The sequence below is a fragment of the Panthera onca genome, chromosome E2 (assembly GCF_046562875.1).
Source record: "Panthera onca isolate mPanOnc1 chromosome E2, mPanOnc1 haplotype 2, whole genome shotgun sequence".
Taxonomy (NCBI): domain Eukaryota; kingdom Metazoa; phylum Chordata; class Mammalia; order Carnivora; family Felidae; genus Panthera; species Panthera onca.
The window spans coordinates 60,720,083-60,732,019 of NC_138353.1; the positions used below are offsets into that span (position 1 = coordinate 60,720,083).

Below are 11,937 nucleotides of genomic sequence, written 5' to 3' on the forward strand. Positions count from 1 at the left end.
CCCCCTCCTGAATTAAAAACCTGCCCTTCTCTCCAGTGCCGGTGGCGCGGTCCGGGCTGCCCCCCACGGGGGGGGGGGGGGGGAGAAGGGGGTTAGTGAGCCCACCGGGAGCCCCCTGCAACCCAGGGCGCGCGGCCCGAGAGAAGCAGCAATGAGGACGCCAAGTTCCACGGAAGCCTTTATCCTCCACGCGTGGTGGGGATGGCGGGGAGCCAGGGCACCGGCGAGTCAGCCCTCCCGCTCCGGCCGGGACCCCGCCCGGTGGGAGGGTGGGGGCGGTCGGCGGCGGGCCCGGGACACATGCAGGCAGTCGGCGTCCCGCAGCGACGCGGGCAGAGGGCGGCCTCGGCTCTCGGGCAGCAGGAGGACGCACAGCAGGGCGAGCACCGCGAAGGAGGCGAAGACCACGTGGTGCAGGAAGAAGCCGCCCCGGCCGTGCACTTCGGCCAGGGGCGCTGCGGCCTGGCCCAGGAAGCCGGCCCCCAGCACGAGGCCTAGCCCGGCCCCCCTGCGGGAGAGCGCGCGGTGGGGGGGCGGCCCGGGGGCAAAGCGGGGGTGGGGGGGGGGGCGGAGAAAAAACTCAAAAGTCTTTGTGGAAAAGCTTCCCCCTGGCCTGGAACAAGTTTCCTTCTTCTCATCAGAAAATCCAAAACCGCTCCCCCCCCTACCCCCCCCCGCAGTTCTGTCCTCGCTGCTCCCCAAGCCCCCGGCCCCCTTCCTCCACTCCCTTCTGTGACCAGCGGCCCCCGTGTGTCCCCCAAGAGGTGGTGTGAACCCCGGGCGCGACGGGGAGGGCGGGGTGTGGCTGGCAGCCCAAGCTCACCTGATCACCGTGGGCAACACCTCCGCCGCGAAGAGGCTGCTGAGGGCAGACACGGCGTGGGAGGCCAGGAGGCCCAGGACGGACAGGGACAGCATGGTCCAACCTGGCAGGTCTGGGGGCAGGAGGAGGCAGTTTCCACGCTGCCCGCAGGGCCTGGCGTCCCCAGCCTTTCCCCGTCTGGGATCATAGGATCCTTTTGGCCTTCTGACTCTTTGGGCCTCAGTTTCTCTGGGTACACGGTGGGAAGACAGATGGGGCAAAAACCAGAACTTCATCCCAATGCCCCGTATCCTGTGCTACCTTCTCGTGGCCCCAGGAGGGGGCGGATCCCGCTCCCCCACATCGGTCAGACCCTCTGCCAAACACGAGGACTCGGTAGTCTGCAGGGCCCCACACTCACACTGGGTCCCGGCAAGGAGCAGCAGGGATGCCAGCCCCAGGACCAGGGTCCCCAGCAACAGGACCGGGCGTCGCCCCCAGCGGTCCCCCGTCAGCAGCAGGAGCACAGCGGCCGCCGCCTCCAGGCCGGCGGTCAGGAAGTAGGGCCAATAGAAAGTGGGCTCGCTCGGGGCCAGGTTGCGGAGGAAGCCGGCTCTGATGCCCCCGCAGATCAGCCTGGGAGAGAGGGAGAACGCAGCTATGGCCCAGCCAGGGCGGGGGACTCCAGCGACCAAAGACCCACCCACCGGGGGGGTGGAAGGCGCAGACCCCATTAGCCCACCCGTGCCCTCCCCTCCTCACGAACTGAAGCCCAGGATGAGTCCGTTTCTCCAGACGACGCGGGTGTGCCGGAGCTCCAGGACGGAGTGGTACTGGGGCCGGGGGCTCTGTGCACCCAGCATGTCCAGCTCTGTGGCTCCGGGGACACGAGGGGGCACATGTGAGAGACGACCCTTCTCTGGCACCCGTCTCCCATCTCCCGGCTGGTGCATCACCTGGAAGCAGGGAGCTCTCCTCCTCTGAGCCGTCCTCTGGGTCCACGCCCCCAGGTTCTGCAAAGTGCCCCAGGATCTTCCGGGCCCGGGCGGGCTGTCCCGTGGCCAGCAGCCAGCAGGGAGACTCAGGGAACAGGGCCGGCGACCTGCAGGGGTGGGGTGAGAATGCCCACAGGTCCTCTCCGCAAGGAGGGCAGAGGCTCACGACGCCTCTCTGGATCCAGGGGGACAAGGCATGCCGCGGCGGCTTTCTGGATCCCTGTGCCACACCCACACGCCCCGCGTTGCACAAAGGTGGAGAGAAGTGACACACGGGGCCGCCACGCTGGCACTGAACCGTGACACGCTTACCCCCAGAAGAGCAGCAGAAGGCCCGTCGCCAGGGCGCTGAGCCCCTGCAGGAGGCGCCAGTCCTGCGCCAGAAGCGCCAGGCCAGGCAGCAGCAGCGTGCCCAGCACGGAGAAGAGGCCGGCTCCCACGGAGAACACCAGGCGACGAGGGGGGTCACACAGCTCCAGGCCTGAGCAGACGCAGATGGCCTGAGGACCTCTCCAGGGCTGCGGGGACCGGTCACTAACCTACAGCTCCAGCACCTGGACCTTCCCACCAGGGACAGACCTCAAAGAACAAAGAGTGCCCTGCCCCCTCCACAAGAAGGGCCCTCAGCCGGAGTGCCAGAGAGGCCTCCCCCGCCACCTGACTTTGCCCTGAGGGGGTGCTCCCCAGGGCCCCTACCCCGCGGTACTCACGAGCCACGTAGAGGGCAAGGGAAAACCCCGCCAAGGCCCCCCCGTGAAGCAGCCTCAAGGTCAGCAGGGCGGGAAAGCTGGCCGCCAGGGTCTCACTGGCCCCCAGGCCTGTGGCCAGCACCAGGGAGGCCACGAACACAGCCCGACGTCCAAACCTGGGGGGCAGCCAGGGAAACGTGGGTGCGGGTCAGGACAGCTAGGGCATCCGGCAGGAGGACCCTGAGGGCCCGGAAGGGGGGGCTGCTGGGAGAGAAGCGAAGGGGCAGCGCCTCACCGGTCACAGCCCGCACCCAGGAAGACACAGCCCAGCAGCCAGCCCAGCAGGTGGCTCATCTGCTCCAGGGGCACCTTCCAGCCATCCTCACACACCAGGTTCCACTATGGGGACACCAATCACCTGTTGGCTGGCCGGGCCACCCGTCCCATCGCGAGTTCCCAGAAGGCCAGGCTGCAAGGGGCGCTAGACTGCTCCAGTTCCTCTCTGGAGATAAGGGGGAACTGAGGCACAGAGAGGGTGGAGGACCCGCTCAAGGTCACACAGCATGATCTCCTGACTCTGGTAGTCTTCCCACAGAATCTGAACAATTCCTGGTCTGAGTCCCCAGAGGGCAATGACAGGGGTCCCCAGGACACCTACCTGGAACCCCAAGTCTGTTTTTTCTCTGGATGGGGACCCACTCCCCTTTCTGCAGCCACTGGTCTCCCACCAGGGGACCCTTGACAGAGCTGAGCCTCCTGCTGGCTGCTGTGCCAAGGCCTCCAGGCCATCGCCCTCACCTCCCCCGACGCTGCTCACTTCAAAAGTGATTTCGGGAACTGTGACTCAGGCCTGTGCTCACCTGCTTTTCCCGGACATGGCCTTTGACCTCAGTTTCGCGCTTCCCCACCTCTCCTTCCAGGTTTCTGCGCCTCCTCCCCAAACTTAACGTACTGTTTTGGATCATACTACATCACAGTTTTTCTCTTAAAAACCAAACGTTTGTGAAAGCTGACGGGGTGCCAATCGATCAGTACCCCCACAGAAGGGCAGGGGTGCCGTGGGGCAGAATGGACGGAAGACAGCAGCCCAGCCGGTTTCAGGGCCTCAGGCAAAGACGTGGCAACCCTGTCCCTGTTCCCACACTGGAGCTGATCCTCCCAGGGACAGAGGTAGGGATGCGGGGCAGAGGCTGCCAGGAGGGAGGCAGAGCTGGGCGGGTCCCAAGCCCCAGGGAGGAAGGAGCGGAAGAGGGGCCTGGGAGGGTGCAGCTGCCTCCTCCCCTTCTCTTTGCAACCCACCCCTGAGTCGCCCCCCCCCCCACCTTGTTTGCACCTCAGACGAAAGGTCTGCTTTTCGCCAACGTATCTCCACGTGCCTACCTTGATTCAAAGCCTCCTGTCTCGGGAACCCGCTTTCGACACCTACATGGCCCAAAGCCACAGCTTGCTCAAAACGCTGGTGGCACTTGAGTGCCACCTACTGCGGACCACCTGGCGCCGATCTGCTCAGACCTTCGGCTGAACGCCTCCTCCCCCAGGCTGCCCGCCCGCAATGGCCGTCCTCGGGCGGCAGGCTCCGCCGTTGGGCCCGGCGCCCCCGCAACCTGGGCATCTGCTGCGTCACCTGACGACCGACTAAGAGCCCAGCCTGACAAGCCCCAGCCGACCACGGGCAGAGGGCAAGGGAGAGGAGCAAGGGGGGACGGAGGGAGGTGAGGACGGAGGAAGGCAGACAGAAAAGGGGGGACGAGAGGCGTTAGAGTGAGAGCAAACAGGATGAGGCAGAGAAGGCTGAGGCGGAGACCCCGACCGTCGGGCGCGCGTGCTCCCGCGTCCGGTCCTCCGCCGATCTGATCGGGAGCGTACCTGGGTCACCGGGCTGCGCAGCAGGCCGGCGGCGGGCAGCGCGTAGTGCCAGCCGCGCGTGCAGGGCCGCGTGCCGTTGGGGCGGGCGTGGGGCTCGGGCTCAGGGTAGCGCAGGAGCAGGCAGGGGCTCGGGGCGCGCGCGGGTCCCAGGCGCGGCACGCTGGCGTCGAGCAACGCGGGCCCGCGCAGAGCGCGCAGCGCGGGGGGCAGCAGCTCGGGGTCCGGCCGGCAGTGGTGCGCCGGCGGCGTGGTGAGCAGCGGCTCCGAGCCCAGCGCCAGCCCCAGCGCCACGCACGGCAGCCACGAGGCGGCGGCCAGCAGGCGCCGGGCCCGGCCGAAGCCGCCCGCCGCGCGCAGCACCCGCGTCTCCGACTCCATCGGCGCCTCTGCGCTCGGGCGGGCGGGCGGGGCCTGCGCGGGAGCCGAGCCACCGAGGGCCGGACCCTGGGGCCAGGCCGGCAGGGGCGTGGCCTGGAGAGCGGGCTAGAGGAGAGCCGGGGTGCCCTCGCCCCTGCCGCGGGGGCTGCGAAGGCCTGGGGGTGGGACGTGGTCGGAGGACGCGGTCAGCCAGGCGTCCGGGCGCGGGCCCGTGGACCTGGGGCGTGAACACGGGGCGGGGACGTGGTCTGAGGTATCCTCGTGCAGGGGCGTGGTCGGGGGTGGGGTCGTTGGTGTCCTCGTGCGGGCTGTACACGTGCGGGGCGTACACGTGTGGGGCGTGGTCGGAAGGGCGTCCTCCCGCGGGGGCGTGGCTCGAAGGCGTGGCAGGGTAGGCGGGGCATGGTGGGGGGTGCGGGGGAGCGTCCTCGTGCAGGAGCGTGGTCAAGGGCGTTGATGGCCGGGCGTCCGCGTTCAGGGGCGTGATCGGCCACGTCCACGTGCGTGGAAGTAGTCGGGAGGCGTGACCGGAGGGGGTGATATCGCGCAGAGGCGTGGTAGGGGCGTGGTCGGGGCGTGGTCGGCGGGGCGTCTTCGCGCAGGGGCGTGGGGGGGGTGGTCTGGCGGGCAGGTGTCCTCGTGCGAGGGCGCGGCCGGGGCGGGGCTGGCGGTCCGGGCCACTCAGGTGCAAGCCACAGGTGAGGGGCGGGGTTGCGGTGATCCTGGGTGCTGCGGGTCAGGCAAGGCCCCGCTGGGAGTTGGAGGGTCCTGGCGGGTTTGTGCAGCAAGAGCCTGAGTCCGGGCGCGCGCGGGCATTTAGGAGTTTCGCTGGCATCGTGCGTGGGCGCGCCTGGGAACCCCGCCCCGTCGCCCTGGCGGAGTCTTCCTCCCCACAACCGAGGTAAGTCGCGTTTGCCTTCAGCGTTTTTGCTCTGGAGAGAAGTACAGTAGATCCTACAGATTACACCTGAGTTTCCGAACTAGTTTCTCTGACTCTGAGCTGGGACTCTGGACCTGACTTGTGTGTTGTAATGGCAAGTTTTTGCACATCAGAATGTCCTGGCTTAAAAACGTTCTTCCTGTGGGGGCATCTGGGTGGTTGGGACAGGTCATGATCCCAGGGTCATGGGGTCAAGCCTGTCTTCCGGCTCCACACTGGGCATGGAGCCTGCTTGGGGTTCTCTCCTTTTGCCCCTCCCCCTGCTTGCGCTCCTCTTTCTCGGTAAAAAAAAAAAAAAAAAAAAAAATGTTCCTACTGAGCTGAAGTTCACGTAATATAAAGCTATGTGTTGGGGGGGGTACCATTCTTTGTTGAGTTAAAAAAATTTTTTTTGATGTTTATTTCTTTTTGAGAGAGAGAGCACACACAGGGGAGGGGGCAGAGAGGGAGGGAGACACAGAATCTGAAGCAGGCTCCAGGCTCTGAGCTGTCAGTACAGGGCCCGATGTGGGGCTCGAACCCACAGACCCCAAGCTTCACGACCTGAGCGGAAGTTTGACACTTAACAGACAGAGCCATGCAGGCGCCCCTCTGTTGAGTTCTAAAATATTTCCCTAGTGGACCCATTGCATCCCCATCAAGCAGTGGCCCTCCCTGGCGCTGTGCGCCCCGCCCTGCACCAGACGGCTCCGCCCCTGAGGGGGGGGCTCCTCTCCTGTGCTCCAGGCGGCCCCGCCCCTACCACCCCTACGCTTGGTGGCCCCTCCCCTACGCGGGGCCCGCCCTACACCGTGCGGCCCTGCCCCCGCGCCTGGTGGCCTCGCCCCCACCTTGTGCGCCCCGCCCTGCACTGTGTGGCCTCGGCCCCGCGCCGGTGTCCGCGCCCCCAGCGCTGTGCTCGCCTCCCGGCAATGTGAGGCCCCGTCCCTGAACCTGGCGGCCCCACCCCTGCGCTGCGCTGTGAGGTCCCGCCCCCGCGTCCCGAGGCCCCACCCCCGCGCTGTGCGCCCCGCCCTGCACTCTGGGGCCCCGCCCCGCGCTGTGCGGTCAGGCCCCTGTACCCGACGCTCCGCCCTGCGCTTTGGGGCCGTCGGGGTTCCCTGCTTCTGCTCGGAGTCACGGATTCAGGACTCGCCTGCTCGCGGCCTGTGTGTCAGGACTTTCGTCCTCTGTGTGGCCAGCAACATTCACCTAGCTGTGGCGCCGATTGTTTGTGGTGCATCTGCGGGTGGCCCTTCAGGCTGTTTCCCCTTTCTGCCCGTCATGATCCGCGCTGTGAACCTTTGTGTACACGTCGTCGAGTCCCTGATTTCAGTTCTTTCGGGGACTGACCCAGGAGCGGGATTGCTGGATCGTGTGCTGAGGCCGTGTGTCACTTTGAGGAGCCACCAAACCTTTCTTGCACAGCAGCTGCCCGGTTCACGTTCGCACCACTAACATGGGAGCTCCGGAGTGCCCACATTCTTGTCAACACTGTCCTTGTCTGTCTGGGTTTAAAGACCCATGACAGAGCACTCCCCTCCCCCTGCTAGTGGATGTGACGCAGCTCACTGCGGTTTCGACTTGCGGTTCCCTGGCGGCTGGTGATGTGGGACATCCTTTCCTAGGCTTATCGGCCACATACGTGTCTTTGGAGAAATGATTGTTCGGACTGTTTGCATGTTTTTTGTTTAGGTTGCTTGCCTTTTTGTTCAGTTTTAAGTATTCCTTACATATTCTGGATACTGGGCCTTATCAGATACATAGTTTGCAAATATTTCCTCTCGTCCTGCAGGTTGTCTGTTCCCTTTCTCATATTGTCCTTTGATGCAAAAATATTTTAATGTTGGCGAGGTTCAATTTACTTTTTCCTTTATGGTCATCCTTTTGGTGTCATGTAAGAAACTTACTAAATTCAAGATTATGAATATTTGCACCTGTGTTTTTTTTTTTCCTAAGCATTTTACAATTTCAGTGCTTTGATTTAGGGCTTTCATCCGGTTTGAGTTACTTTTTGCATGTGGTGTTAGATAAGAGTGCATCTAAATTGCTCTGCATGTGGACAGATTGCCCAGCACCGTTTGTGGAAAGACTTGTTCTTTCCCCCACTGAACTGCGTCCGGTGTGGCCAGCTGTGTGGTCAACGTCTGGACTTTTCCGTTTTAGTCTCTTGGTCTGTTTGTCCGCATGCCTTACCACACCGTCTTGATAACTGTAGCTTTGTAGTATGTGAAGTGTGAGCCCTCCAACTCTGTTCCTCTTTTTCAGTACATTTTTTAAGATTTTATTTTGAAGTAACCTCTGCACCCAATGTGGGGCTTGAACCCACAATCCCAAGGTCAAGAGTCGCACACTCCACCGACTGAGCCGGCCGACGGGCACCCCCGAGATTGTTTTGACTATTTGGAATCACTGGCAGTTTCATATGAATTTTAGGATCACTTTTTCTAGTTCTGCCGAAAAGACCGTTGGGATATTGGTAGGGATCGCATGGAATCTGTATGACGCTTTGGAGATACTTGGAAATAGTACCATCTTAGCAGTATAAAGTCCCCCAATCCTTGAACACAACATGTCTTTCCTTCTGTTGAGATCATCTTTAATTTCTTTCAGAAATATGGGCGCCTGGGTGGCTCGGTCGGTTAAGCAGCCGACTTCGGCTCAGGTCACGATCTCAGGGTCCGTGGGTTTGAGCCCCGCGTCAGGCTCTGTGCTGACAGTTCAGAGCCTGGAGCCTGTTTCAGATTCTGTGTCTCCCTCTCTCTCTGACCCTCCCCTGTTCATGCTCTGTCTCTCTCTGTCTCAAAAATAAATAAACGTTAAAAAAAATTAAAAAAAAAAAAAGAAATGTTTTGTGGTTTTGGGTATACAAGTCTAATACTTCCTTGATTGAATTTATTCCTGAAGTATTTTATTCTTTTATTTAAGATTTTTTAAAGTTTATTTAAGCAATCTGGACACCCAGCCCGGGGCTTGAACTCATGACCCCAAGCTCAAGACCCACATGCTCCATCGACTGGGCCAGCCAGGCACCCCTAGTTTATTCTGTTTAATACTATTGTATGCGAAATTGCAAGTTTCCTTTTCAGATTGTTCATTGCTAATGTGTAAAAATACAAGTGATTTTTAGGATACTGATCTTGTATGTTTGCAACTTTGCCGAGTTCGTTTATAAGTGCTGATGTTATGTTTGTGGATTTTTAAAAGGGTTTTTACATATAAGATGCCATCTGCAATTAGAGATACTTTTATTTCTTTTTCTGCCTAATGGCTCTAGCTAGGACTTCTAGTGTAGTATTGAATAGAAGTGGAAATGGGCATCCTTGTGCCTGATCTTAGAGGGAGAGCTTCCTGTCTTTCACCACTGATTCTGACACTAGGTTTGGGTTTTCCAAAGTTCCCTTTGTCATTTTGAGATCTATTCTTTCCATTCCTAGTTTAGGTGTTTTTATCATGAAATGAGATGATGTTGAAATTTTCTCTTCCTTCTATTAGTGTGGTGTATTACATTGATTAATTTTTGTATGTTGAATCATCTTTGTATTCCTGGGATAAATCGTACGTCATCATGGTGTCTAATAATTTTAATATGCTGCAGGATTATATTTGCTAGTGTTTTCTTGAGGATATTTGCATCTATATTCTTAAGATACTGGTTTATACTTTTCTTCTTGTGGTATTTTTGGCTTTATTATCAGGGTTATGTTGGAATTATAGAATGAGTTAAGGGGTGTTCCCTACTATTGTTTGGGCGTTTGGGATGGATTGGTGTTAATCTTTAATATTTGGTAGAATTTACCCACCAAGCCATCTGGTCCAGGGCTTTCCTTTCTCAGCATGGTGTTGATTATCGACTCAATCTTAGTATAGGGTATGTCTAGATTTTCTATTTATTCTTGGTTTCAGTAACCTCTGCATTTCTAGGAATTTGTCCATGTCACGGGATTTCTATTATGCTCGCATTTAATTGTTCAGTATTCTCTCATCCTCTTTTATTTCCGTAAAATCCAGTTGTTTTCTTGTTCACTTCTGATTTTAGTAATTTGCGTCTTGTTTTTTCTTAGCCCGTATAAAGAATTGTCCATTTTGGGGGCGCCTGGGTGGCTCAGTCAGTTAAGTGTCCCACCCTTGATTTCAGCTGGGGTCATGATCTCACAGTTCATGAGTTCGGGCCCTGCGTCGGGCTCTACACTGACAGCATGGAGCCTGCTTGGGACGGTCTCCTCTCTGCCCCTCCTCCGTATGCACATGTGTGCGCGCTCTCTCTCTCAAAATAAATAAACTTAAGAAAAAAAAAAGAAATGCCCATTTGGTTGATCTTTCCAAAGAACCAGCTTTTGTTGATTCTGTTTCCACTGTCGTTTCATTTGTCTCTTCTGTTAACCTTAAAAATAAAACTGCCAATTATTTTACCAGCAAGAATGTCTTTATTCTGGAATGGCAGAGAATGGTACTCCGAGACCAGCAAGCCAGATCAAAGCCTTATAGCAGAAGGCAGGAGAGAGGGTGGGGCTGTTGTAAACTAAAAGTCCATTGGAGTAAACTGGAAGCTGGAGGTATAGAGGCTTCGCATTGGCTGGGCTGTGGCCGTCTCCCATTGGCTGGGCTCTAGCCGTCTCCCATTGGCTGGGCTGTGGCCGTCTCCCATTGGCTGGGCTCTAGCCGTCTCCCATTGGCTCTGGGGCAGGAGGAAGCCTTCCTTTCCCCTGCTGGGGTAGTAAAGTGGTAGCCGCAAGCGGGATGCTTGCCTTCTGTTGGGTCTGCATTTGAAAGCAGTGCTGGGTGTGAGGCGCCCCCTGCCGGCCGACTCCACTGTAGACAAAGTTTCCTTTTATTCCCACACTCACATCTATTGGCTTTGGGTTTAGTTTGCTCTTTTCCTGTTCCTTAAAGTGTAAAGTTAGGTTATCGATTTGTCTTTTGTGCAGCAGGCACTTATAGCTACAGAGCCCCCCCACACTGCATTTGCTGTATCCTGTAACCTCTTTCTACAGTCTTCAAGTATTTTAAAAATTTCTCTTGTGATTTTTTTTTTTTTTTGTCTCCTTGGTTATTTAAGAGTGTGCTCCTTAACACCCACGTGTTTGGCATTTTCCACTTTGCTTCCTGTTCCTGATTTCTAGCTGCATTCCATTGTGGTCAGAGAAGGTTGGTATTATTTCAGTCTTTTTAAACTTAGGGGGTCTTGGAGGAAGAGTGAGCCTGGGAAGGTGGCGGGGGATCCGGGGGGAAGGCGAGCGTTTGACGTCATCGTGCGTGTGGTGCCCCTACTGCAGGGGCTGGTGATTGGAGGAAACCCCTTGGCTGCGGAGCGGCTGTACCCGGTGAGCAGCGAGATCCAGGAACAGAGTCTCAGCCTCGCCGCTGCCGCCCAGAGACTGCTGAGCCCCCGTCGGTCCGTCCGCCGCCACCCACTCCGGACACAGAACATCCAGTCAGGGATAAAAATGAGCTGGTGCAGAAGGCCAAGCTGGCCGAGCAGGCTGAGCGATATGGTGACACGGCAGCCTGCCTGAAGTCTGTAACTGAGCAAGGAGCTGAATTATCCAATGAGGAGAGGAATCCTCTCTCAGTTGCTTATAAAAATGTTGTAGGAGCCCGTAGGTCATCTTGGAGGGTCGTCTCAAGTATTGAGCAAAAGACGGAAGGTGCTGAGAAAAAACACAGATGGCTCGAGAATACAGAGAGAAAATTGAGACCGAGCCAAGAGATATCTGCAATGATGTACTGTCTCTTTTGGAAAAGTTTTTGATCCCCAGTGCTTCACAAGCAGAGAGCAAAGTCTTCTATTTGAAAATGAAAGGAGACTACTGCCGTTACTTGGCTGAGGCTGCTGCTGGTGATGACGAGAAAGGGATGATGGATCAGTCACAACAAGCATGCGAAGAAGCTTTTGAGATCAGCAAAGAGGAAATGCAGCCGACACAGCCTATCAGATTGGGTCTGGCCCTTAACTTCTCTGTGTTCTATTCTGAGATTCTGAACTCCCCGGAGAAAGCCTGCTCTCTTGCAAAGACAGTTTAAAAAAAAAATTTTTTTTTAACGTTTATTTATTTTTGAGACAGAGAGAGAACATGAACAGGGGAGGGGCAGAGAGAGAGGGAGACACAGAATCTGAAACGGGCTGCAGGTTCTGAGCGGTCAGCACAGAGCCCGACGCGGGGCTCGAACTCACCGACCGTGAGATCATGACCTGAGCCGAAGTCGGACGCTTAACCGACAAAGCCACCCAGGCGCCCCGCAGAGACAGTTTTTGATGAAGCCATTGCTGAGCTCAATACATTAAGT

General features: G+C 57.9%; 1 protein-coding gene and 1 pseudogene across 1 annotated transcript; one reads left to right on the forward strand and one right to left on the reverse strand.

Moving 5' to 3' along the window:
• Positions 1-154: 154 nt before the first annotated feature.
• On the reverse strand, positions 155-4,730 carry SLC22A31 (solute carrier family 22 member 31). Its single transcript, XM_060649937.2, has 9 exons — positions 4,353-4,730; positions 2,782-2,885; positions 2,508-2,662; positions 2,110-2,278; positions 1,759-1,904; positions 1,565-1,673; positions 1,224-1,438; positions 824-935; positions 155-508 (listed from the first exon to the last, which is right to left on the reverse strand). The coding sequence occupies exons 1-9, from the start codon at positions 4,728-4,730 to the stop codon at positions 229-231; spliced, it is 1,668 nt and encodes a 555-aa protein (XP_060505920.1). The 3' UTR covers positions 155-228.
• Positions 4,731-10,086: 5,356 nt separating this feature from the next.
• On the forward strand, positions 10,087-11,673 carry LOC132691300 (14-3-3 protein zeta/delta pseudogene; annotated as a pseudogene).
• Positions 11,674-11,937: the final 264 nt, after the last annotated feature.

Excerpts from the sequence above, each read along its gene's own strand:
- SLC22A31 (XM_060649937.2), bottom strand. The coding sequence starts at position 4,730 with ATGGAGTCGGAGACGCGGGTGCTGCGCGCGGCGGGCGGCTTCGGCCGG. Across the intron at positions 1,439-1,564 it reads CTCATCCTGGGCTTCAGTTC|GCTGATCTGCGGGGGCATCA; the intron begins GTGAGGAGGGGA and ends CCTCTCTCCCAG. Across the intron at positions 509-823 it reads GTGTTGCCCACGGTGATCAG|GGGGGCCGGGCTAGGCCTCG; the intron begins GTGAGCTTGGGC and ends GCTCTCCCGCAG.